We start from the raw sequence: 27,901 nt of genomic DNA on the forward strand, positions 1-27,901 counted from the left end.
TGAGAGGCGGAGCACAGATCTCACCCGGAAAAGCATCTCAACACCATCGTGTCAGGAAAGATCAAAGACGATGTGGGGCCCAAACCAACATCACTGATCCAGGACGCCAGGAACCTGGTACCTGCTCCAAAGAGCCTGAGAGTGTAACAAAAGACGAGCAGAAGACGTGGACAGTTTCAGTTGAATTTTAATCGGTTGGAATTGTACAATTGTAACAGTAATGTGTGCAACAAAAGTGCACAGTCAGCTGAAAAGCTGGTTAGTTAGGATACATAAATTAATTTACAATTTCACTTAATTACAAGTTGATTACAGTATAACTTTCTACACTGAGACGCAGTCTATGAGTTAGCCACTAGAGAACAGTGTCGTGTTGTATGCTCCAAAAAACCCCAAAACAAAACAAAACGGGGGGAGTGTTTAAGATGTGAACTGTGTTTCCAGAATGACTTCAGTAAATGTTCACGAGTGGTTCAAACCATTCAGACCATGCTTCACTAAAACCAGCAGCCAGGAGCTGGGCTCAGTGGGGAGCCAACGGCACAGAGTGCCCCCCCCCCACCGGTGTCAATAAATAGGTGTTAGTTTGACTAAAGGCCCCCTGACACTTGCGCGACTTTGATGCACACACTTGCACGCCCTGTGTCATGCAGGAGAGTAAACTCGTCTTTAACAAGTGCAGACTGAACGTGAGCGGGGCACCAGCACGTGCAATTGTGCAAAGAGAATTTTGAAATGTTCCAAAAATCTTTCACGTATAAATGTCGTACGAGCTGCTCGCCAACACAACGTGCAGCTCGTCAAATCGAGTAAAGAAGTGAACAGTGCGAATGGTTGTCAGTGCACCACATCAGAGCGCAGCTCATCTGAACGATTATAACGAGATGTTAAATGTAAATACACAAGAAGGAAAGAACATGCAACTGTTTTACCAAGCCACGACAATATAAACATGACAAATAAGAGAGCAGAGCACGTAGCAGCCAGTGGAACAAAGCACGGCTTCCAGCTGGTAGCACAGCGGGTGGAATCGTCATGACAATGTGCGTGCAAGTGTGCGGATCAAAGTCGTGCAGGTGTCAGGGAGCCTGAACAAATTCAAAGCATGAACAGGTTCTAACCCGGTTTCTGATGGGGATCGTCAGTCTACTGCTGAGCTGCTCTAATAACAGCTAGTTTAATCAGCCAATCAGGAGCCGGCATTCCACTGTGTGCATCCCAGGGGTGGAGCCAAAGCCAAACCTAAGTAGGACTTGTGACAAGAAGGTTGTAGGTTTGACTCTTAAATCAGATAGAGAACACTGCAGGCAGACAGCGTTTCTCCGGCTCAGGCTGCCGCCGGCATGTGGCCGCGTGCCTCTGCGCTGACCCCCGTGAGCGCATTAACGGGTGAGCGAGCTTTGAGCATCTGCTTTACGTAGATAGAAAACTAACACAAACGCAGCCCATTTAGATACTGAGGCACTTCGTACACCCACTCACCAGCAGGTGGTCCTGTGACATCACAGGCATGTTCACGAATGCCTCAAAACACGTTTCTCTCGTTTACTTAACAAATCAGCAGACTGCAGGTGACGATCACAAACCACACGCCGACCTTTGACACGTATTTATTGCACTGAACGGAAGAAAAGAAGCATGTTCGAAAGAATCGATGACAAAACAAAGAAAGAAAGAGAAGTTTGATACATGGGAACGTGAAGACCAACACACTGCCAGCTTCAGTAACAGAAAGTTAAGACAAAGCTAAAAAGTTAAAATTCTGTTTGGTCTGAGCATTTTGTTGAAGCTCCATGATCACGTCCTGATGCAACAAAAACATCTTCAAAGTCGTGACGAGGGTTCGACGCAGCCCAGATTTATGACCCGACTGTGTCCTGTTGCATCACAGACTAAATTATCATCTGGAATATTGCGGGGGTTATTTTGATCACCAGTAAAAAGGTCAAAGGTGATCGAGATCCAAACTCTGTGGCCAAGACTTGACCTCTGAGGTGATGCACCCAAAAACCTTCTGGTACACAAAAAGTCTATGCAAACAAATTTAGGGTGGACAAAACACTGGACACTGAAACTGCTCGCGGTGTAACCTCACATGTTGGATGGATCTGGACCTGTCGGGACCCAGCCCCATCGGACCCAGGACCTGTCGGGACCCGTTGGTTACGCTCTTACAGCCTGCAGGAGGAAAATTTATGGGATCGATCAAATTCACAGATCATCCAAAGTTTGTTTTTAATAAACCAAATTTTAAAATTTCAGCATGATAACAAGCGTTTGTCCTTCACTTGTCCCCCGCAGGTCGACGAGTGGGTGAGTGACATCGATTCGGCTGAGGGCCTGACAAACATCTCAACGGTAACTTGGTCAGTGTCCTGCAAACCTCTGATGCCATTCCGGGCTCGACAGCATTAAACACAACTGTGGTCAGGTCCAAGTCAAAGTCCACGACAAGGAACCGACTTAGAACATGGTAGGTGGGAGGGGCAAAGCTTAGAGGAGGGGTTCAGGCGCCGGGACGATGCAGGGGTAAAGTGTCAAGCGTCCGACTGAAAACAAAACCAAACACAGTCCCTCATTTCTTGCTGCGCAGCCGTTTGGACTGTCGCGGAAGGTCCGCACTCTTTCTGGTGCGTTTCAGTGAGGGCCCTCCCTCGTCCCCGGACTCCAGAGGCAGAGAGGCTGCGGTGACACCAACGCTCACCGACACCGAACAGGACGTGGTGCTGACGGTGGAAGACACAGTAGCAGAGGCGGATGTCGAGGGTACAGCCGCGTCAGGCCTCGACCCGCCCATAGCGGCGGCGCTGCTCTCCATCAGTTCACGGAGCTTGTGCTCTAGCTCAGCCAAGCGGGTGTTCTGCTCGGCGATCACCTGGGTCTGTTCCAGCAGCTTCTGTTCCTGATCCTGCAGCTGCTTCTGCTGCTCCAGCTGCTTGACACGAATCTCCTGCATCTCCCGCCGCATTACCGTCATCGACGCCCCGTTCACCTTAACCTGCTGCTGGACCTTGGTCATCTCAGAGCGTGATGGTGTGTTTTTAGCCAGCAGGGACATAGTGGTTAGGGAAGTAGAAGGACCAGCCACTGAGGGAACAAGAGACATGAGATCATTTTTAGGGGAGGAGCTCCCTCAGAGGGCGCCACTCATAGACCAGCCAGTGCCCCCCAATAACATCTAAGGCAGATAAGACGTGAATAATGGTCAGTGTTCTCTGAGCCCAATGCAGTTTAGTTTTAGACTGTAACACGCTACACAAACAGCTCCTTGTTACAGTGTTGCACAGCTGAGAGAAAAAAAAAAACAAAAACGGCTGGATAAAGGAGGTGTGGTTGAAACCATATTTACAGATCTGAAGAGGGCTTTGGAAAATGTCAAAAGGTCAAAATGTGTCCATTTTGTGGTGTCGCATTTCAGTAACAGATGCCAGTCTACAAGAATTAAGGGATTGACATTGTTTTCAATTGGTGGTATGGTGTACCACAGGGCTCAATTTTAGGACCACTTTTATTTCATACAGTATTTATCTTAATGACCTCCCATCCATCTATCCTGAAGTTAACATTCAGATGTATGCTACAACCCCTGGCAAAAATTATGGAATCACCGGCCTCGGAGGATGTTCATTCAGTTGTTTAATTTTGTAGAAAAAAAGCTGATCACGGACATGACACATAACTAAAGTCATTTCAAATGGCAACTTTCTGGCTTTAAGAAACACTATAAGAAATCAGGAAAAAAAAATTGTGGCAGTCAGTAACGGTTACTTTTTTAGACCAAGCAGAGGGAAAAAAAATATGGAATCACTCAATTCTGAGGAAAAAATTATGGAATCACCCTGTAAATTGTCATCCCCAAAACTAACACCTGCATCAAATCAGATCTGCTCGTTAGTCTGCATCTAAAAAGGAGTGATCACACCTTGGAGAGCTGTTGCACCAAGTGGACTGACATGAATCATGGCTCCAACACAAGAGATGTCAATTGAAACAAAGGAGAGGATTATCAAACTCTTAAAAGAGGGTAAATCATCACGCAATGTTGCAAAAGATGTTGGTTGTTCACAGTCAGCTATGTCTAAACTCTGGACCAAATACAAACAACATGGGAAGGTTGTTAAAGGCAAACATACTGGTAGACCAAGGAAGACATCAAAGCGTCAAGACAGAAAACTTAAAGCAATATGTCTCAAAAATCGTAAATGCACAACAAAACAAATGAGGAACGAATGGGAGGAAACTGGAGTCAATGTCTGTGACGAACTGTAAGAAACCGACTAAAGGAAATAGGATTTACATACAGAAAAGCTAAACGAAAGCCATCATTAACACCTAAACAGAAAAAAACAAGGTTACAGTGGGTTAAGGAAAAGCAATCGTGGACTGTGGATGACTGGATGAAAGTCATATTCAGTGATGAATCTCGAATCTGCATTGGGCAAGGTGATGATGCTGGAACTTTTGTTTGGTGCCGTTCCAATGAGATTTATAAAGATGACTGCCTGAAGAGAACATGTAAATTTCCACAGTCATTGATGATATGGGGCTGCATGTCAGGTAAAGGCACTGGGGAGATGGCTGTCATTACATCATCAATAAATGCACAAGTTTACATTGATATTTTGGACACTTTTCTTATTCCATCAATTGAAAGGATGTTTGGGGATGATGAAATCATTTTTCAAGATGATAATGCATCTTGCCATAGAGCAAAAACTGTGAAAACATTCCTTGCAAAAAGACACATAGGGTCAATTTCATGGCCTGCAAATAGTCCGGATCTTAATCCGATTGAAAATCTTTGGTGGAAGTTGAAGAAAATGGTCCATGACAAGGCTCCAACCTGCAAAGCTGATCTGGCAACAGCAATCAGAGAAAGTTGGAGCCAGATTGATGTAGAGTACTGTTTGTCACTCATTAAGTCCATGCCTCAGAGACTGCAAGCTGTTATAAAAGCCAGAGGTGGTGCAACAAAATACTAGTGATGTGTTGGAGCGTTCTTTTGTTTTTCATGATTCCATAATTTTTTCCTCAGAATTGAGTGATTCCATATTTTTTCCCTCTGCTTGGTCTAAAAAATTAACCTTTACTGACTGCCACAATTTTTTTTCCTGATTTCTTATAGTGTTTCTTAAAATCAGAAAGTTGCCATTTGAAAAAGTAGTTCAGTGGAGCTGCTTTCATTTAGGTTTATAAGGAATCAAACGAGTATAGATGCAGCAAAACGCAAGGCCACGCAGTGATTCTGTCACACCTTTAATACTGTGCCACAACCTGCTGACACACAAATAGTGCATTCATGCAGCCACAGTATAAGTAAGTACTGAAAACAATGGCTATAAAGACAAAAAACAAAACCAAACTCATCATTACTGCTATACAGTTAAAAAGCAGAATGTGTTGACATTTGATAACTTTCTGTTTATGGCCAATGTTTCATTTTTAAGATAATCCACCATCCAGCACCACAGCCTCTTAAACAGGCCGTGACTATGCACTGGATCTGGGTCAAGGTCAACATGAGCTTTTTTTGGGAAGACGACAAACTGCAGAAGCTGATATGATATGATTTGAAACTGCTGGCTAAGGCTAAGCGTAAATTTGGTAAGATTGTAATTCACGTCGGCAGTAATGACACCCGGTTACGCCAATCGGAGGTCACTAAAATTAACATTAAATCGGTGTGTAACTTTGCAAAAACAATGTCGGACTCTGTAGTTTTCTCTGGGCCCCTCCCCAATCGGACCGGGAGTGACATGTTTAGCCGCATGTTCTCCTTGAATTGCTGGCTGTCTGAGTGGTGTCCAAAAAATGAGGTGGGCTTCATAGATAATTGGCAAAGCTTCTGGGGAAAACCTGGGCTTGTTAGGAGAGACGGCATCCATCCCACTTTGGATGGAGCAGCTCTCATTTCTAGAAATCTGGCCAATTTTCTTAAATCCTCCAAACCGTGACTATCCAGGGTTGGGACCAGGAAGCAGAGTTGTAGTCTTACACACCTCTCTGCAGCTTCTCTCCCCCTGCCATCCCCTCATTACCCCATCCCCGTAGAGACGGTGCCTGCTCCCAGACTACCAATAACCAGCAAAAATCTATTTAATCATAAAAATTCAAAAAGAAAAAATAATATAGCACTTTCAACTGCACCACAGACTAAAACAGTTAAATGTGGTCTATTAAACATTAGGTCTCTCTCTTCTAAGTCCCTGTTGGTAAATGATATAATAATTGATCAACATATTGATTTATTCTGCCTAACAGAAACCTGGTTACAGCAGGATGAATATGTTAGTTTAAATGAGTCAACACCCCCGAGTCACACTAACTGTCAGAATGCTCGTAGCACGGGCCGGGGCGGAGGATTAGCAGCAATCTTCCATTCCATCTTATTAATTAATCAAAAACCCAGACAGAGCTTTAATTCATTTGAAAGCTTGTCTCTTAGTCTTGTCCATCCAAATTGGAAGTCCCAAAAACCAGTTTTATTTGTTATTATCTATCGTCCACCTGGTCGTTACTGTGAGTTTCTCTGTGAATTTTCAGACCTTTTGTCTGACTTAGTGCTTAGCTCAGATAAGATAATTATAGTGGGCGATTTTAACATCCACACAGATGCTGAGAATGACAGCCTCAACACTGCATTTAATCTATTATTAGACTCTATTGGCTTTGCTCAAAAAGTAAATGAGTCCACCCACCACTTTAATCATATCTTAGATCTTGTTCTGACTTATGGTATGGAAATAGAAGACTTAACAGTATTCCCTGAAAACTCCCTTCTGTCTGATCATTTCTTAATAACATTTACATTTACTCTGATGGACTACCCAGCAGTAGGGAATAAGTTTCATTACACTAGAAGTCTTTCAGAAAGCGCTGTAACTAGGTTTAAGGATATGATTCCTTCTTTATGTTCTCTAATGCCATATAACAACACAGTGCAGAGTAGCTACCTAAACTCTGTAAGGGAGATAGAGTATCTCGTCAATAGTTTTACATCCTCATTGAAGACAACTTTGGATGCTGTAGCTCCTCTGAAAAAGAGAGCTTTAAATCAGAAGTGTCTGACTCAGTGGTATAACTCACAAACTCGTAGCTTAAAGCAGATAACCCGTACGTTGGAGAGGAAATGGCGTCTCACTAATTTAGAAGATCTTCACTTAGCCTGGAAAAAGAGTCTGTTGCTCTATAAAAAAGCCCTCCGTAAAGCTAGGACATCTTTCTACTCATCACTAATTGAAGAAAATAAGAACAACCCCAGGTTTCTTTTCAGCACTGTAGCCAGGCTGACAAAGAGTCAGAGCTCTATTGAGCTGAGTATTCCATTAACTTTAACTAGTAATGACTTCATGACTTTCTTTGCTAACAAAATTTTAACTATTAGAGAAAAAATTACTCATAACCATCCCAAAGACGTATCGTTATCTTTGGCTGCTTTCAGTGATGCCGGTATTTGGTTAGACTCTTTCTCTCCGATTGTTCTGTCCGAGTTATTTTCATTAGTTACTTCATCCAAACCATCAACATGTTTATTAGACCCCATTCCTACCAGGCTGCTCAAGGAAGCCCTACCATTATTTAATGCTTCGATCTTAAATATGATCAATCTATCTTTGTTAGTTGGCTATGTACCACAGGCTTTTAAGGTGGCAGTAATTAAACCATTACTTAAAAAGCCATCACTTGACCCAGCTATCTTAGCTAATTATAGGCCAATCTCCAACCTTCCTTTTCTCTCAAAAATTCTTGAAAGGGTAGTTGTAAAACAGCTAACTGATCATCTGCAGAGGAATGGTCTATTTGAAGAGTTTCAGTCAGGTTTTAGAATTCATCATAGTACAGAAACAGCATTAGTGAAGGTTACAAATGATCTTCTTATGGCCTTGGACAGTGGACTCATCTCTGTGCTTGTTCTGTTAGACCTCAGTGCTGCTTTTGATACTGTTGACCATAAAATTTTATTACAGAGATTAGAGCATGCCATAGGTATTAAAGGCACTGCGCTGCGGTGGTTTGAATCATATTTGTCTAATAGATTACAATTTGTTCATGTAAATGGGGAATCTTCTTCACAGACTAAAGTTAATTATGGAGTTCCACAAGGTTCTGTGCTAGGACCAATTTTATTCACTTTATATATGCTTCCCTTAGGCAGTATTATTAGACGGTATTGCTTAAATTTTCACTGTTACGCAGATGATACCCAGCTTTATCTATCCATGAAGCCAGAGGACACACACCAATTAGCTAAACTGCAGGATTGTCTTACAGACATAAAGACATGGATGACCTCTAATTTCCTGCTTTTAAACTCAGATAAAACTGAAGTTATTGTACTTGGCCCCACAAATCTTAGAAACATGGTGTCTAACCAGATCCTTACTCTGGATGGCATTACCCTGACCTCTAGTAATACTGTGAGAAATCTTGGAGTCATTTTTGATCAGGATATGTCATTCAAAGCGCATATTAAACAAATATGTAGGACTGCTTTTTGCATTTACGCAATATCTCTAAAATCAGAAAGGTCTTGTCTCAGAGTGATGCTGAAAAACTAATTCATGCATTTATTTCCTCTAGGCTGGACTATTGTAATTCATTATTATCAGGTTGTCCTAAAAGTTCCCTAAAAAGCCTTCAGTTAATTCAAAATGCTGCAGCTAGAGTACTGACGGGGACTAGAAGGAGAGAGCATATCTCACCTATATTGGCCTCTCTTCATTGGCTTCCTGTTAATTCTAGAATAGAATTTAAAATTCTTCTTCTTACTTATAAGGTTTTGAATAATCAGGTCCCATCTTATCTTAGGGACCTCGTAGTACCATATCACCCCAATAGAGCGCTTCGCTCTCAGACTGCAGGCTTACTTGTAGTTCCTAGGGTTTGTAAGAGTAGAATGGGAGGCAGAGCCTTCAGCTTTCAGGCTCCTCTCCTGTGGAACCAGCTCCCAATTCAGATCAGGGAGACAGACACCCTCTCTACTTTTAAGATTAGGCTTAAAACTTTCCTTTTTGCTAAAGCTTATAGTTAGGGCTGGATCAGGTGACCCTGAACCATCCCTTAGTTATGCTGCTATAGACGTAGACTGCTGGGGGGTTCCCATGATGCACTGTTTCTTTCTCTTTTTGCTCTGTATGCACCACTCTGCATTTAATCATTAGTGATCGATCTCTGCTCCCCTCCACAGCATGTCTTTTTCCTGGTTCTCTCCCTCAGCCCCAACCAGTCCCAGCAGAAGACTGCCCCTCCCTGAGCCTGGTTCTGCTGGAGGTTTCTTCCTGTTAAAAGGGAGTTTTTCCTTCCCACTGTAGCCAAGTGCTTGCTCACAGGGGGTCGTTTTGACCGTTGGGGTTTTACATAATTATTGTATGGCCTTGCCTTACAATATAAACCGCCTTGGGGCAACTGTTTGTTGTGATTTGGCGCTATATAAAAAAAATTGATTGATTGATTGATTGATATGTCAGAGATCTCCTGCTGCTTTTACAAAAAAACATTCATTTTTTTCTTCACCTCAAATTTAATGTTTAACTTATTTGATTTTTACTTTTGAAGAAGGGAGAGTTAGGGCTGCAGCTATTGATTATTTTAGTAATGGAGTATTCTACTGGTTATTCTGGTGATTAATCAAGTAATTGCATAAAAAGTACTTTTGCATTTTTAACAACATCAACAGTCCAGGGCTCTCCCTAAGCAATGGCACAATGTCACTGTGTCATCACACAGACTGTTAAATTTAGTGTATCCCTTCCTGTTTTCCTGGGTAATTATTTTTTCACATCTTTACAAGTAAATGGTCTGCATTTATATTGCGCTTTCCATCTGCATCAGACGCTCAGAGCGCTTTACAATAACGCCTCACACTGACCCTGATGTCAGGCTGTTGCCATGCAAATCGCCCACCACACATTAAGGACTGGACCTTGCCCAAGTGCCCCTTAGTGATTTTCCGGTCAGGCTGGGATTTGAACCGAGGATCCTCTGGTCTCAAACCCAACACTTAACCACTAGACCATCACCTCCCCTAAAGATACAAGTTTTGGATCTTTCCCGGTGTCAGGAGCTCAGCACTCCCCTGACACCGGACTGTAAGTGCAGGCGGTCGGTGTGATCCTCATTCAGTCAGGCTGCACGTGAACGTGAGCACAGCCTGTGAAAAACTGAGCTTTGGAGTGCAGCTTTTCCACAAAAACCACACTGATAAATCCGCTCTGCGCCCTGTCGACGAAATCTTGACTTAAAGTGCACACACAGAGGGCCGAGTCTATTCGCCCGGCAGCCAGGGACACAAAGCTGTGTCAAAATGTCTATTCGCCTGATCGTCAGCTGAATAAGGCACAATAGTCTATTCACCTGACCACGGTTTGGCCAAAGTCTTGACATTTTGATGAAATGACGATGGGATGTGGTTTTCTGATTTTTGTCCCCCACCCCAAACTTGTAAAATTTTTTTTTACCATTTTGGATTTTTTTTTTTTTTTTTGGGTTGGTGAACTGGGTGCCTGCATTAATTTTTTTTTATCCTTCTTTCTCTGCAATTCAGCAGATGCACTTCAGCTGGAGGCTGAACATGCAGCCTCACAGTCAGGTGTTTTTTTTTATTATTTTATTTAAGTTACTGTGTTTGTGAAGTCTTGTGTGTTGCCCAAAAAAGCGAAAATTAAAAAGCAAAACAGTGCAAGTCTGAGCAAAACAGAGAAGGAAGAGTGGACGTCTGCTGAGAGGATCTTCTTTCAGACCGTTTGCCCGTGTGAACAAGGACGGAGCTGTGACTGTGACAGAGAGACAGCAGCCGGCGCAGGACGAACAGCAGACTTCGACTGCGGGCACCCAGCCGGGCGGAGAGCAGCCAGCGGACCAAACAGTGTGTTTTCTAAAAATAGACAAACACACTGCTTCACTTTAAATGTGCAGTCAGTCTGTTTCAGATGATCAGCCTGGAGCCTCTCTCTCTTAAAAAGCTTTATTTTACTCTGTGTGTCGTGTTGGAAAGCTGTAGCTTTTGGTGCTACATTGATTAGCTCTAACACAACATATGCGCATGCTCTAGTGTTGTTCTGTTTTTTTTTCCGGGGACGTTACAGCTCCACACACAGGCCTGACATATGTACTACAGCATTAAACGGAGCTTCAAGGCACAGAATTTACCTCAAACATTTTTTGTAATCGAATTATTCGAGTTACGCAACAAATCATTTCAGCCCCGGACAGAGTTGAAATCTTGTCAAAATCTGACCACAGGTCAGTGTTACAAACTCTAATCCACACATGGGAACTTGGCGATGGCACTTGTTATTGTATTACTGATTACCTGCACGTGGGTCAGGACCACAGCTGCACTCACTGAACCTTTTTGAAGCTGTGACTCAGATCTTTGTTCGTCTGAAAAAGCACACGCCCATTACCTGGTGCAGAGCCAATGAGGCGCCCGGACAGGTCGGCTCCCGGCAACTTCTTCTTCAGGATGGGGACGATCTTCTCATCAAAGTACTCCATGGCCATGGAGGAGATGTCCCTCAACTCCTGCAGAACCTCGTGAGCCCGCTGAGGAGCCCGAGTGGAGTTCACGTAACGCAGCACACGGTAAATCTCATCAATCACCTGACAAGACAGGAGAGCGCCATGACCAACCACATCTCAATGTGTCTGAAACTCAGAAACGCTCAGTGTCATATTTATACTTCTCCATCAGCACTCTCAGTTGGTCTGTTTTTTTAATCCCTCAACTTAAACCCACAAGAACATGTGGTGTGGCGAACTGTGCATCAGATGGGTTTCTATTTTATATTGGTCATGGAAAACAACAATTCTGCAAGTTTAGAAATTGTTTTAGGCTGAGCCACAGAAACATTCTAGAGTGACTTTTTAAATGTGTCCTGTGGTGTGACGACTACACAACAGCAGCGATACTCAAACAATACTTTGTGCAGCAGGAAACAGAACAAACAGGAATGTGGACGCAGTGGATCAGTGGGGTGTGGCATCACATTCAAGAAGACTTGAGGCTGTAACTGCTGCCAAAGGTGCATCAACAAAGTACTGAGCAAAAGCTGTGAATACTTAGTGTACTGTATTTTTAGATAATATCTGTGATAATTCCTTATTTTATGTTAGTTATCAAGTGTTTGTCTGTGTTATCTGTTTGGAAGTGTCTGAGACCTGGTTTAAAGTTTCGACCTAAGAGTTTTACATCCATCACACGTGCAAGTTGTAGATGGGGGGGGGGGGCTCCCAACCTGTGGGTTGTTTCTTGAGATCCAGTATGTGTACATCATAAGTGATGAATTTTGAGGGCTGAAAATCAAGTTCACTTTGTTGCAGTTGACCTGCAACCAACATTCATTAATCATCTTTTTATTTTTTCTCAGAGTAAGAAACCAGGGAAAGTGACACGAGTCCTGCTGACGGTGATGTACGTCTACAGACAAGCTGTTACCCACCCATTGTAGTGGACTGCTCAGGTCTACTGTGTTCCATCATGTATTCTACACTTCTCTTCAAAAGCCTTCCATTCCATCCATAGGCAGGGAAGCAGTAAACGAGGACAGGTGTTCCTAAAACATCAGACCGACTAACCTTTCCAGGGATGAAGCAGCAGAGATTGGAGTCGACGTATTTCATGAAGGTCATGTTGAGCAAGGAAAGGCGCGTTTCCACGGCAGCCAGGATATCGGCATGGCGAGCCAGCGAATGGTTTCTCCTCTCCGACTCTCGCCTGGAAACAATTCAACATCTGGGTAAGAGCAGGATCCCTGCATGTCGACACAGTCCTCTCCTAACATCTGAACGTTTGACAATTTAGCTCAGTTACATCTTCTCACCAGCTCAAAAACAAAAGTTAAACCACACATGATGTTGTAACACACAGATTTCTGCAGAACAACATTCATAGCAAAATGAGATGTGATGGGGAGAAAGAAAAAAAAAAAAGACAAAAGGCGCAAGAAAATGAAAGTGATGAAAATAATCAGAGACAGTCACATTTTTACCAAAATAAATAAATAAATGAAATATATTCTGCAGGTTTGCACATCTCCCATCTGGTGTTTCCATGCTGGTGATCAGAGAGAGGAACAGAGAGAGCATGAAAACATGCAGGGCAGCTGCAGCGCTACTGACCCCTGGTGTCGGAGGAAAGTCAAGTCAGAGGAGTTACACCCCCCCCAAAACGCTTGTACAGGGCTCAACAGTAACAGCTGACTAAGCACAACCTCACTTGTCCAATGGCCAAAATTTCACTGAATGACCTTTAAACATATGTTTAATTAAACACTGGAAGTTAACATTACTTAGGGTTTGTAAGAGTAGAATGGGAGGCAGAGCCTTCAGCTTTCAGGCTCCTCTCCTGTGGAACCAGCTCCCAATTCAGATCAGGGAGACAGACACCCTCTCTACATTTAAGATTAGGCTTAAAACTTTCTTTTTTGCTAAAGCTTATAGTTAGGGCTGGATCAGGTGACCCTGAACCATCCCTTAGTTATGCTGCTATAGACGTAAACTGCTGGGGGGTTCCCATGATGCACTGTTTCTTTCTCTTTTTGCTCTGTATGCACCACTCTGCATTTAATCATTAGTGATCAATCTCTGCTCCCCTCCACAGCATGTCTTTTTCCTGGTTCTCTCCCTCAGCCCCAACCAGTCCCAGCAGAAGACTGCCCCTCCCTGAGCCTGGTTCTGCTGGAGGTTTCTTCCTGTTAAAAGGGAGTTTTTCCTTCCCACTGTAGCCAAGTGCTTGCTCACAGGGGGTCGTTTTGACCGTTGGGGTTTTACATAAGTATTGTATGGCCTTGCCTTACAATATAAAGCGCCTTGGGGCAACTGTTTGTTGTGATTTGGCGCTATATAAAAAAAATTGATTGATTGATTGAAAAAGTTTGTGTCGGAGGCTCCAAGCACCATTTCTTCAAAACTGAATTGAAATCTTTAAAGTTGGTAAAATAATGAACAAAGTAGCTCCTCCTTAGCCTTTTACCAGTGAAAACTGGTAAAATGGGCCCAACTCAAACAATATGACAATATGTGCAATATGTACATAAAAATTCAGTAAGGTATATCTTATATATTATATTCCAATTCTAAGGTGGAACTATGCCAGTATACAAAGGTATATCTAAATATCTAAAAAGGAAGAGTAAAATAGGAGAGTAGAAAAGAGTAGAGTAGAGCCACTTAGGTGCCTGGTCTTGAGAACCAGGGATGGTAGGTTAAAAAGCTTTTTTATCCCATGGGAACATATCGCAGACATGAACACACAAAGCTCTTCAGCATCTCACCATCTCATTCAGGTCCTTCAGACTTTATTTTCAGTAAATGCTTCTGGGCAGCATCAGCATGGCTAAAAGCTTCATACAATTTACACACTGAATAGTCACTGGCTGACCTCATGCATTGTCAAGGTGCACGCTCCCTCTCACTTTAGCCTTACTGGATTCAGTGTCGACTCAACATTCAGCATTTGTGGACTGTGCACTGAATTCACACAAGATCTCCTCTCTCTTTTTTAAATCTTCTTAAAAAATTATGACAAACAAGAAGTTACACAAAAACTTTAGAGAGGATAAACATACCAGCACAAAAACAACACAATGGAAAAACAGGTTAATATCCTTTGCTGTAGCTCCAGGAAGTGTTCAACATTTGACATTTCCTGTTTCACTGTGGGTTCAAAATTTGGCACTTCCTGTTTGGGACTCCTTGTACCATGAGCAAGCTGGTGCCACTTGCTCGTATTACCAACCTATACCAAGTTTCATGAAATTCCTCCTAAAAATGACAGAGGGGTTGATTTCAGAATGCAGACACCAACTCATGAACTGCCGTACCCAGGTTTGTTAATCAAGGACCATAACTCTGGTAAAATGGGCCAAACTCAAATGACATAATATGCACATTACCAAGTTACACCAATATACCACTGGCAATGTAATCAATATCCCTTTGGACTTTTAAGACCATGACCTATGTCTGGGGTGGGTGTGAAAATGTTGGCAAATGAAAACCTACAGTACCTCAAACAACATACTGTATTCTACAAACATGACCTTTGACCGTTAGTGAGAACAGCTGTCCCAAAATGTCAACATGAATCAAGCATGTTGTTTAAAAATGAATAAAATCAAAATAACACAGAAAGCACGAAACTGACTTTTAATAAATACTTTCATCAGTATTTATGGATTTTATTATTAAATAAGCAAAAGGTGATCAGTTCATTTCCTCGTCGCTGCCGTCCTCATCAGAATCTTCACTGTCATCATTATCTAATATATTACACTCAGTGATGTTATGACAAATCACGTCTGGCACATTTGCACAGATCTGTGCACAGAACATTTATTTTACTGGTTCAGTTTTACTTATTGTATGAAGTTGCGTTTCTAACGGATATTCATTTCTATCTATATATTCAAGGTGTGAATCAATGCTTCAATATGACCATTAAATTTGCTGTAGCAATGAAAAAGTCATTATTGAATGAAGTCAACTTACACTCTGTTTCTTATGTTAAGTGTATGTTAAGAGTATCAGTTTCAGCCACATCGCAAAACAGCCAAATAACAACCAAACATGCATATGATGCAAGATCGGTGCACCAGAAAGACCGATGAAGAACCCACCACAAGGTCCACTCAGACTCTTCAGCAGAAAGTGCTGTCTGGTCCAGAGAGGCGTGCTGCTGTAAGTGTCTGTGATGTCATCACTGTGAACAGTTTCTGGTGCCACTCACCTGGGCAGCTGGGCTTTGACTTGTCTCTGACACAGGCTGTGGTAACGCTCCACCTTCAGGAAGCCTTGATTCAGGACACGCTGACAGATCATGTCCATGCGCTTACACACCTACAACAAAACACACACACAGTTCTGTTAGGAGTCTGGGTAGCTCTGAAACAGAAGAGCCCCTGGGTCCTGGTGCTGGCCCAATTCCTGGTTCAGAGCCTTGGCCTGCATGGGTTGGGGGGGGTAGCTAGCTGTGGAGCACCACCACTGTGGCGGTTATCATCATAATAATTATGATGATACAGCTTCCTCACGGAGTCCGAAAGATAATCTTTAGTCCTTTTCCTCCAACCATTGAATGTTTAAACTTTTTTTTGATGATGTCATCAGTATGTTATGTCTTTACTGTGTGGACAAGACAGAAATCTCATTTTCTTTCAAAGTGCTGGTGTCCTAACACTCAAACAGCCTGAAAACGCTGTAGTAAGAACAATAAGAATGGAGTTATGGGGTAAAAACTTTAAGAATGGTGACAATCAGTTTGTACAGGGACCACAAGTTAAAGTGGCTGCAATTTAGGTAGAAAGTGATGCACATTATTGGTAGAAGTAATAGCATTAACAAAAGGAATAGATTTGACTGTGTTAAATGCTTGGTTTGCAAAGTAAAGGTCAAACAAGGTCGACGTCCATGGGATTCTATGACGTATGACATACAGTGGCTTGTAAAAGTATTCAGCCTCTTGGTATTTCACACATTTTAATTTGTTTATGGCATTTCAAATAAAAAAGTAAACCAGGCTTCTCAATATAAAATTTTCTAAAATTATCTTTCTTGAACTCAAACTGAAAGTAAATCTCTACAACCTGATATAAATTAATTAAAAATATAAAACTCCCCTCTAGCTGCCACCTTATCGTGGTGGGGGAGTTTGCGTACCCAGATGATCCTAGGAGCTATGTTGTCGGGGGCTTTGTGTTCCCTGTAGGGTCTCCCAAGGCAAACAGGTCCTAGGTGACGGGTCAGACTAAGGGCAGTTCAGAACCTCCATGACGAGTAAAAGATCAAGGAATGAGACGTCGCCCGGTATGGTGGAGCCGGGGTCCCACCCTGGAGCCAGGCCTGGGGTTGGGGCTCGCGCGCGAGCGCCTGGTGGTCGGGCCTTAGCCCATGGGGCCCGGCCAGGCTCAGCCCGAAGAGTGACGTGGGCCCACCCTCCTGTGGGTTCACCACCTGCAGAGGGGGCCATGGAGGTCGGGTGCAGAGAGGATTGGGTGGCGGTCGAGGGCGGGTGGCCCGGCGGCCCGGTCCATGCTCACAGCCCCTGGCTGTTGGGACGTGGAATGTCACCTCGCGAGGGGGGAAGGAGCCTGAGCTTGTGCGGGAGGTTGAGAGATACCGACTAGAGATAGTCAGGCTCACCTCCACGCACAGCTTGGGCTCTGGTACCCAACTCCTGGAGAGGGGCTGGACGCTTCATTTTTCTTGCGTCGCCCACGGGGAGAGGCGGAGAGCTGGGGTCGCATTGCTTATTGCTCCCCATCTCAGTCGCCAAGTGTTGGAGTTCACTCCGGTGAACGAGAGGGTCGCGTCCCTATGCCTTCGGGTCGGGGACAGGTCTCTCACTGTTGTCTCGGCCTATGGGCCGAGCAGCAGTGCAGAGTACCCGACCTTCCTGGAGTCCCTGGGAGGGGTACTAGATAGCGCTCCGACTGGGGACTCCATTGTTCTCCTGGGGGATTTCAACGCCCACGTGGGCGGCGACAGTGAGACCTGGAGGGGGGTGATCAGGAAGCACGGCCTCCCCGACCTGAACCCGAGTGGTGTTCAGTTGTTGGACTTCTGTGCTAGTCACAGTTTGTCCATCATGAACACCATGTTCGAGCACAAGGGTGTCCATACGTGCACGTGGCACCAGGACACCCTGAGCCGGAGGTCGATGATCGACTTTGTAGTCGTATCATCTGACCTTCGGCCACGTGTCTCGGACACTCGAGTGAAGAGAGGGGCAGAGCTGTCGACTGATCACCACCTGGTGGTGAGTTGGATCCGCTGGGAGGGTAGGAAGCCTGTCAGACCTGGCAGGCCCAAACGTATCGTGAGGGTCTGCTGGGAACGACTGGCGGAACCCTCTGTCAGCAAGGTCTTCAACTCCCACCTCCAGGAGAGCTTCTCCCAGATCCCGGGGGAGGTTGGAGACATGGAGTCCGAGTGGACCATGTTCTCCACCTCCATTGTCGATGCGGCTGCTCGTAGCTGTGGTCGCAAGGTCTCTGGTGCCTGTCGCGGCAGCATCCCTGAACCCGGTGGTGGACACCGGAAGTAAGGGATGCCGTCAAGCTGAAGGAGGAGTCCTACTTATCTTTGTTGGTAGGTGGGACCCCAGAGGCAGCTGACAGGTACCGGCAGGCCAAGCGTGCCGCAGCCCATGCGGTCACAGAGGCAAAAACTCGGGTCTGGGAGGAGTTCGGGGAGGCTATGGAGGAGGACTATCGGTCGGCCTCGAAGAGAGTCTGGCAAACCGTCCGACGCCTCAGGAGGCGGAAGCAGCTCTCCACCAGCACTGTTTACGGTGCGGGTGGGGAGCTGCTGACCCTGACTGGGGATGTTGTCGGGCGGTGGAAGGAGTACTTCGAGGATCTCCTCAATCCCATTGTCACGTCTTCCGAAGAGGAAGCAGAGACTGGGGACTCAGAAGTGGACTCATCCATTACCCAGGCCAAAGTCACCAAGGTGGTTAGAAAGCTCCTCGGTGGCAAGGCTCCTGGGGTGGATGAATCCGTCCTAAGTACCTTAAGTCTCTGGATGTTGTGGGGCTGTCTTGGCTGACACGCCTCTGCAACATCGCGTGGCGATCGGGGATAGTGCCTCTGGATTGGCAGACCGGGGTGGTGGTCCCTCTGTTAAGAAGGGGGACCGGAGGGTGTGTTCCAACTATAGGGGGATCACACGCTTCAGCCTCCCCGGTAAGGTCTATTCCAGAGTACTGGAGAGGAGAATTCGACCGATGGTCGAACCTCGGATTCAGGAGGAGCAGTGTGGTTTTCGTCCTGGTCGCGGCACACTGGACCAGCTCTACACGCTCCATCGGGTGCTCGAGGGTTCATGGGAGTTCGCCCAACCAGTCCACATGTGTTTTGTGGATCTGGAGAAGGCGTCGACCGTATCCCTCGGGGCACCCTGTGGGGAGTGCTCCGGGAGTATGGGGTCCTTTGCTAAGGGCTATCTGGTCCCTGTACGACCGCAGCAGGAGCTTGGTTTGCATTGCCGGTAGTAAGTCAAACCTGTTTCCAGTACACGTTGGCCTCTGCCAGGGCTGCCCTTTGTCACCGGTTCTGTTCATTATTTTTATGGACAGAATTTCTAGGCGCAGCCAGGGTGTAGAGGGGGTCTGGTTTTGGAAACCACAGAATCTCGTCTCTGCTGTTTGCGGACGATGTAGTTCTGTTGGCTTCGTCAAATCAGGACCTTCAGCGTGCACTGGGGCGGTTTGCAGCCGAGTGTGAAGCGTCAAGATGAAAATCAGCACCTCTAAATCCGAGGTCATGGTTCTCGACCGGAAAAAGGTGCTTTGCCCTCTTCAGGTCGGTGGAGTGTCCTTTCCTAAAGTGGAGGAGTTTAAGTATCTCGGGGTCTTGTTCACGAGTGAGGGACGGATGGAGCGTGAGATCGATAGACGGATCGGTGCAGCATCTGCAGTGATGCGGTCACTGTATCGGACCGTCGTGGTGAAGAGAGACCTGAGTAGGGGGGCAAAGCTCTCGATTTACCGATCGATCTACGTTCCGATCCTCACCTATGGTCATGAGATTTGGCTCATGACAGAAAGAACGAGATCGCGCAGTACAAGCGGCCGAGATTAGTTTCCTCCGCAGGGTGGCTGGGGCGCTCCCTTAGAGATAGTGTGAGGAGCTCCGTCACTCGGGAGGAGCTCGGAGTCGAGCGCTGCTCCTCCACGTTGAAAGGAGTCAGCTGAGGTGGCTCGGGCATCTTTTCCCGGATGCCCCTGGAGCCTCGCTGGAGAGGTGTTCTGGGCACGTCCCCATGGGAGGAGGCCCGGGAAGACCCAGGACACGCTGGAGGGACTACATCTCTCGGCTCCCTTGGGAACGCCCTTGGGGTTCCCCCGGAGGAGCTGGGGGGAGGTGTGTGGGGACGGGCGAGGTCTGGGCGGCTTTGCTTGAGTGCTGCCCCCGCGACCGACTCTGGATTAAAGTGGAAGAAAATGGATGGATGGATAAAAATATAAAAGCCAAGATGATGGGTTGTATAAGTAATCAGCCCCTTTGGTAAATACCTTTAAATAATCAGTTTAATTGCCAGTTTTCTTCAGACAAGTAAGGGATGGATACATGAACATTTCCAAGTCACTGATAGATGAAGTGGTACAGAGGAGGATTTTCTTAAAAGAAGACCTGAAAGTCACCTATAATTTGCCCCGAAGGTTCATTTGAGATGCAAGCCTAGATTTGATGTTTTAGTGAATGAAGAACCTCCCTCTGTACCACTTCATCATGAAGCTGTATAACTGCAGATACAAACGCGGAATTTGCACTGTGCACAATTTCTTCCAATCACAGCCCAGAAGCCTAAAACTTTTTTCTGGGTCGTCTGGTGTCTTGGTGGCTTTCCTCACTCTTCTCCTTCTTGCACAGACACTCCAGTTTTTGAGAACTGTCTACTCCACACAAGATTTACCACAGAGTGTCATACTGTTTGTATTTTTCCTAACTGCCGTAAATAAAAGTCCAAGACATATCAGCCTTTCATCGGAAGGTAGACTCTCGAGGACTGAACTTGGGCACCCCTGTTGTAAGATGTCCATAGGTAGAGGAACATAATAATAATGACATCCTCTGTTTTGTGGGTAGTAACTGCACAGCTCCAAACAACTGCGCGGCTCTGTGCAGAGTAAAGTTAGAATGACAGATTCTCGTGGGAATTAATAACTTCAAAGCAAATCCCCATTTTTTAAGTCAAATGACACCTCTTTCCAAACGCTGAAATACAAACTACAAACCGACCAAAAATGGGTTTTCTTCTCCCAAAAATGGACATCCTTTATTCTTCATAAAACTTGATCTTGACGGTCTCATTTGTAACTGAAGGAAATGCTTTTGACAAAAACTACAGATTTTGTTTCATTTCTATTTATGTCCAGAGATCAAGGATCCAGTGACCAAATTCAATTTACTTTAAGACTCAATAAAATGTTCCCGACATAGAAAACCTGACCGCCTACTTTTAGTACACAGAAAATTCACAAGAGGTTCCAAGGGAATCGATAACCAATCAGGATCGCTAAGTGGAATAGATAATGGCATCGGACATCAATAAATCTTGTTCAATACCCATCACCTATTCACCACACAAGAAAATATTATTCCAGGGTGTTTGTAATAAATACTCAAAATGAGACACAGCAACAGCAGCGAGCAGCCACATCGAGCGGACTGAGTTACCAACACAGTGAGAGCCAGGATCAGCTCAACCACCTCCCCAATTATAAGGAACCTTTATGCCTTAAAATTGTTTTAAACCAAGACGTTAGAAGAACTCAAGTGCCAAGGGCACTCTGGGTTACAGGGCTCAATGACTGCCCAAGGCAAAATGGCAATTTTCAGCATAAAAATAGCTGGCATTTCCAAACGAACAAATCTATGCAAACAATTTTGGGATGGGAACAATGTTAAGAGCAATATTGTGCCCTTGTTAAACTAAAGAAAATTTTAGACCAGTTTTTGAGGAAAATTGGGTCCAAAAACCCAAAATGGTTGTTTCTCCACATAATACTGGCCACCATGTCCAAACAACAAATCGAAACGAACAAATCTAAAAATATGATTTTTAGATGGGAACAATGTCAACGACCCATATTACACCCTTGCCAAATTAGAAAAAAGAAAAAAAAAAAAAGGTAGACAGTTTTTGTGATACTGCAATAAAGAGACTAAGTTGACTGACGCCCTGCCATGACATGGTGTTAGCGGTGGGGCCCCTGTACGATATGACCTAAAACTCATATCACAGTATAAAACTGAATCACCTTCATGGTAACTGTACAGGTCGCGATATAAAACCCAAGTGTAAAAATGATAATGGGTCATCTCTTGAACAACCTAGACGGCACTCCTGCTCTGAATACATGAAGCGTTTTCAGGACGGTAACTGTACTTTTCTTCATTTACAAAACAACACAAAACCAACCAAAAAAAATTAATAAACATAGTTAATTTACTCATATTTGAAGTCAGTCTGGGTAATCACCTCATCCTGACTGATTTTGTCTTTTTGCGCCGATTAAAAAAAAAATACTTGCGTTGTTAAATGTGGCGCTTTTTCAACGTTTGATTCAGGATGTGACGGAGCATCTGCCTTCCCCCAGTGCGGTCCGCTGAAATAAACAAGTAACAGCTTTGCAATATCAGCGACAGAACAGGCATCTCCAAAACTTATGAACAGCAGTGGAGTCACCCATGGAGCTGTATATGAGTACTACCAGTCCCCACTCCCAATGCTGCACACTAAATGAAAATGTCCCGTTCATGGACAGCGAATGACGTCTCCTAACCGGCAAAATATGATGAAGTACCCGGATTGCAATGCATTTTCAATGGAGATTCACGACTGAACACTCAGAAAAATGCTCGCAAAACGTGTTAAAATGCCATTTGACCTGGATATCAAGCCAGTTAAATTAAATTACATTAAATTATGTCAGGAAAGTATTTAAACTTACTCGGACACTCACACATTCCCAAATATTAGTGTTTAAAGTTACACAGATCTGCGATGTTAAGCTACGCTGCCAGGCAGAGCTGCTGCTGTGTTCAACACAGCGCGGCTCCTAAAACATTACAATACATTTATATATATTTTTACACAATTATCCTTTATTGACTGAGTTTCATTCATGAAGTCGGTGTGGGTACTAGAGCCCGACCGATATGGATTTTTGAGGCCGATGCCGATAACGATATTTGGATGAAAAAATGCCGATAGCCGATAAATCACCCGATGTTTTTTTTTTAATGAATAAAAATGTTAATTTTTGGACCCTTAACAAAAAGGTATGAGCTAAAAGGCTGAAGCTTTGTCCTCATATTGATTAACTTTATAACAGAAGAATTTTCAAGTTCAAAAAATGCAATCAAAAATTAAACCTTTGTTAATTAGCAAATACATATCCTTAAAAAGAGTTGTGAAATACATCTGATCTTTGTACCTCTTGTTGCTACAACTTAGATATAGGTTCAGGATAAGGATATAGATCCTTACAAACTTACTTGTATGCTTTTGTCAGCCGATCAGGGCAGTATGATGGCGAACTACCGGGGGCCGGTGATGAAACACATTTAAGCAGTGGTGTAAGCAGGTCTCAGTTGAATGGAGTCAGAGCTCCATCTACTGGACAAACGGTTGTAAGGACATTTTACATTACTGACACAAACATTATTTCAGTACCTGTTCTGTTTCTGAGAAATTATCGGCAATTCTATCGGCAAAATTTGGGCAGATAGTGAGTACTTTGAAAAGGGCTTATATCGGCTAATAATATCAGCCGGCTGATATATCGGTCGGGCTCTAGTGGGTACACATCTCGATGTGTGGGTGTGACTGTGAGCAGCACAGTGCGCGTCATTATAATCTCATTATTTTAAGGTGCAAATAAATAAAAATACCCAGTCTTGAACAATTGTAATCACTAACGACAAGTATTAACTAGACATTGGTCTAACAGTGGAAAATATCAACTAGACATAAGTAAAGAGTTAATGGTCCGTGTCATCGGGCGACACAGGTAATGGCAGGAAACATACAGCTGTTTATCATCCAAATATCACGGACAAAGTGACAAGAAGAACCAAAAACCACTTACTTATGGAAGGAAATATTGTCTCCCTTGTTCCTCCGTTTGTGGCTTTGCCAACATGCGCAGCTTTCCAGCATGTTCCACCCTGTTTCTTGACGAGACTAAGTGAACTTCTATGCACGCAAATCACTAACTTGCCCGGAATAAAATGGCGATCACGAATCCTTGTCGGCACACAGCTCAGCGCTACTGCGCTCTCTAGTTCTTATATACAGCTCCATGGAGTCACCTCAGCTCAGAACACCCCTCTCCCCGCAGCAAACTGGTTCACGCAGAAGTCCCAGAGAACAAAGAGACCAGATAGACAGGAGACAGAGACAAGAAGAAGAGGAGTGTCCTCTCCCTTACTTAGCAGGAGTAGGGGAGAAACTACAGAGGATCTTCAGACAGCACAAAATCCCAGTTTACTTTAAACCGGTTAACACCTTGAGACAGAAATTAGTTCACCCTAAGGACAGGATCCCTAGTTACAAACAGAGCAATGTAGTGTATTCTATCAGACGTCAGGAAAACTGTAACGAACACTACATAGGTGAGACTAAGCAACCTTTACACAAAAGGCTATACCAGCACCGCAGAGAGGGCGCCAGTGGACCTCAGTCTGCAGTTCATCTCCACCTTAAAGACACTAACCACACGTTGAGGACAAGGAAGTTAAAATCAGAGAGAAGAAATGGTTTGAGAGAGGGATCAAGGAGGCATTCTATGTAAAACAGTTGAAACCCAGCCTAAACCGGGGAGGGGGGTCTGAGACACGCTTGTCCCCTGTTTAAAATGGGGTACTCAGGTCAAATCAGTTTCAATCTTTTGTTCATGGTAAGAGTCATTCGCGTCATCAGGAGAGTCATCAAGGGAGCCATCAGGAGAGGTGTCAATTTCATCATTAGGAGGGACAGCTGCCCTGTCATTAGGAGGGTGCTAACTAAAGCACAATAGGTGCTAATTAGAGCTATTGTTTAGTCACTAGCCTTAACAGTCTGCCTCTCGGTAGGAGGGTCTGGTTAGGTTTAAAACTCCAGCTTTTGTGGCTTCTGTTTATTCTTCTCTACAAGAGTCAAGACAGAAGTCTGACTACCAGAGCAAGAATTTTAGCTGAGGAAGCTTCTGTGATTTGAAGCAAAACGTCTTCGCGTCAAGTAACCCAGTCCAGTCAAAGATTTAAGCTTCTCTACTGTCCTTCTGTGATGATATATTCAGAAATTTACACTTTCTTTTACAGGTAAAAGGCTTTGTGTTTTCAAAAAGCTCAGAGATCAAAAAACAGCAGATGATGTGATGAGCGAGGGAGGGGGAGTGCGAGAGAGAGAGAGAGAGAGAGAGAGCGCGCGAGAGCGAGCGGAGGAGGAGGGTGGAGAGAGGAGGAGCACGGCGTCAGTGAAAGATTAAATTGAATCTGATTCAGAAAGTTTTCATTTAAAAGAGCAGGTTTGACAAATCAGTCCAGGTTCAGCTCTTGTTCAAACAAGGCAATTAAGTGTTATATTATTTAAAAAGAAATGTCACACAATCCCACCCAAAATGTTGGGGGGAAAAACTGTCAGGATGACAGAAAAACTGCCTGCTTCACTGGATTAACAACTGTGTGTCATTTTTGAAGAAGAGAGTAAATGCTATGTCCATTAAATGCTAATGTGTTTTTAACATTTTCAACATTATTTAACTTAGACATAAACCTACAAAAACAACATTGATCTTACAAACATTTAACATAAATAGAATTTTTTGGTTTATTATTCTTGCTTTCAATGCATCTAAAACCATTCAAAATGAGTTAAAATAGGGCTTGCCAATAATGTTTTAGTGGTATAAAACCCCTACAACTATGAGCCGCGATCACATAATTTACCTGGCACTAAAATGGTCCTAGCTAGAACCCTGTTGTGCATCCCAGTGCAAACCAGATGTCTCAGGTTTCTGACAACTTTACAAATTATTTTAAATGGTTTCAATTTAGGAACATCATCATTGGGGTTAAATTTTTATGAAATGCATAAACTTAATATTTTTATGCATTTTATTTGTGAACATTTTCTAATAACCAGGTACAAATAAACAAAACAAATCAGAGAAGTCCAGAAAAACCATGCCTCAGCGCTTTGTAAGGAGGACAGTAATCAGAGCATGGACCAAACTGAAATGAAAAAACCTCACCAGAGATGATCTAAGGTGTGGGAGGGACAGGTAATGAAACCAGGGGCTAAATGACCAAAGACCAGAGCACCAACCAGCTCTGACATTCAGTACTGCTTCCTGTACGGGGAAAAAAAGAGAAGCCCCGTCGGGGATGTGGGGTGTATGTGTGTGTGAGCATGTGGGTTGCTCTCATGCAAGTGTACGCAGACATTCATTTGCTCATGCACGCAAACACACAAAGTGCCGCATACAGACTAAAAAAGTTCAGCCTACATTCTCTCATATGTGCACAAGAACCGTGCCAGTGTGGAGGACACACCATTTTAAAGAGAAGATGATTTAATATTGAAATATAAATGACAAGGTTTCAAACTGTAACTGGGGTAAATTTTTTGTCATATTAATAAAGTTGGGACTGGGATCAGGCGCTGATGCTGCACTTTGCCACATCCACAACACCACAGAACCAGCTTGGGTCCTGGATGGCAACCACCCACTCCCAGATCTCTAAAATAATCATCAATCTGCCATCTACTACATTAATCAAGTAAAAAGAAGAGATTACGTAAAAAAATAAAAAGTAGATTAACAGGAGAAATAACAGGAGAGGGGAGAGAGTGGCAAGGAAGGAAGGAAATTAGGATGGAAGGAACAAAGCAAGAAGGCTGGAAAAACAGAAACAAAGGAAATGAAGAATAAGAAAGGTGGAAGGAATGAAGGAAGAAAAGAAGTAGGTGACGAAATGTAGGAAAGAAAAATGAAGGAGAGAGGGCGAAAAAAGGAGGAAGGGTACGAGAATCAAAGGAGACAGGGAGGATGGAGCTAGTGAAGGTGGGAAGACACATTAAAGACACAAACTGATCAATGCTGACGTCACGTATGAGCGGTGATGACGTGTTGTGCAGTTTGCTGGAACAAACACTTTTAATCCAGATGTTTAAAAGACTTTAAATCCAGATGTGACAGCAGACAGTTAGCATTAGCCACGTTAGCCTGTTTTTGCTCTTACCGAGCGCAGCACGCTTATTTCGTCGTAAGACAGAAAATTGAGAATGGTCTCGATGGCCACGATGGGCAGCCCGAGGAGCGGGTTGTTCTGGTGCGGCTGGTCCGGCGGAGGAGTGCTGAGTCTGGGCGAATCCGAGTCCAAGGAGCTAACATCAACTCTGTCCACCACGGCCGCCATCTTCCTCCGTGTCACCCTGACACGCGCTGCTTCTTCTTCGCTGCAGCTTAGCGGCGGCGAGCACAAAGAAGATGCGCATTACCGCCACCTGCTGGCAGGAAAAACCACCGTCACCGCCACCTCCTTCCTCTTTCTGTTTATTGTCAGCTTACAAGCCGACACGGTACATTGATCCCGTGGAGCGCCAGTGGAGCCTGACATATGCCGTAAAATTCAAATAAGAGTCAGATCTCAGTAATATTGTGCATTTTGTGACAAAAGCATGAAAATTCGTATATAGCCATTTTTAAACAAATACAAATTCAATTAGATCAATCATACTCTAATTCAAGATGTTGGCCAACACGGCTGCCAAAGTAGAAAACACTACAGTACAGCAATAATTTCACAGAAAAGTAAAAATGCACATGAAACCATTTTATGACGCCCCCCCCAACTACACCTCGATATCCTGTCCATAAATATCACAACAGGATTAGTGACAAGGCACAGCCCTGGTGGAGGCCAAACCCCACCAGAAACGAGTCTGACTTACTGCAGAGCACCTGAACACAGCTCTCGCTTTGTGAGTACAGAGATTGGATGGTCCTGAGAAGAGATCTCCTCACTCCATACTCCTGCAGCACCTCCCACAGTATCTCCCGGGGTACCCAGTCATACGCCTTCTCCAAGTCCACAAAACACATGTAGAATGCATGGGCGTACCCCCAGGCACCCTCCAGGATCCTTGTGAGAGTGAAGAGCTGGTTAATTGTTCCACAACCAGGACGGAACCTGCATATTCCTCTTCAATCAGAGGTTCGACTATTGGCCGAACCCTCTTTCCAGCACCCTGGAGTAGACTTTACCAGGGAGGCTGAGTAGTGTGATGCCCCTGTAATTGGCACACACTCTCTGGTCCCGTTTCAAATATGGGGACCACCGCCCCGGTTTGCCACTCCTTAGGCACTGTCCAAGACCTCAACACAATGTTGAAGAGACGTCTCATCCAA

At 44.3% G+C, this 27,901-nt stretch overlaps 1 protein-coding gene across 1 annotated transcript; it reads right to left on the reverse strand.

Moving 5' to 3' along the window:
- Window positions 1-1,216: 1,216 nt before the first annotated feature.
- On the reverse strand, window positions 1,217-26,991 carry fbxo28 (F-box protein 28). The gene is made up of 5 exons (XM_034185151.1): window positions 26,733-26,991; window positions 15,728-15,837; window positions 12,577-12,715; window positions 11,406-11,601; window positions 1,217-3,087 (listed from the first exon to the last, which is right to left on the reverse strand). Exons 1-5 carry the CDS (start codon window positions 26,907-26,909, stop codon window positions 2,576-2,578), a joined length of 1,134 nt encoding a protein of 377 aa, XP_034041042.1. The 5' UTR covers window positions 26,910-26,991; the 3' UTR covers window positions 1,217-2,575.
- Window positions 26,992-27,901: the final 910 nt, after the last annotated feature.

Source organism: Thalassophryne amazonica, chromosome 13, assembly GCF_902500255.1.
Source record: "Thalassophryne amazonica chromosome 13, fThaAma1.1, whole genome shotgun sequence".
In the NCBI taxonomy this organism is placed as follows: domain Eukaryota; kingdom Metazoa; phylum Chordata; class Actinopteri; order Batrachoidiformes; family Batrachoididae; genus Thalassophryne; species Thalassophryne amazonica.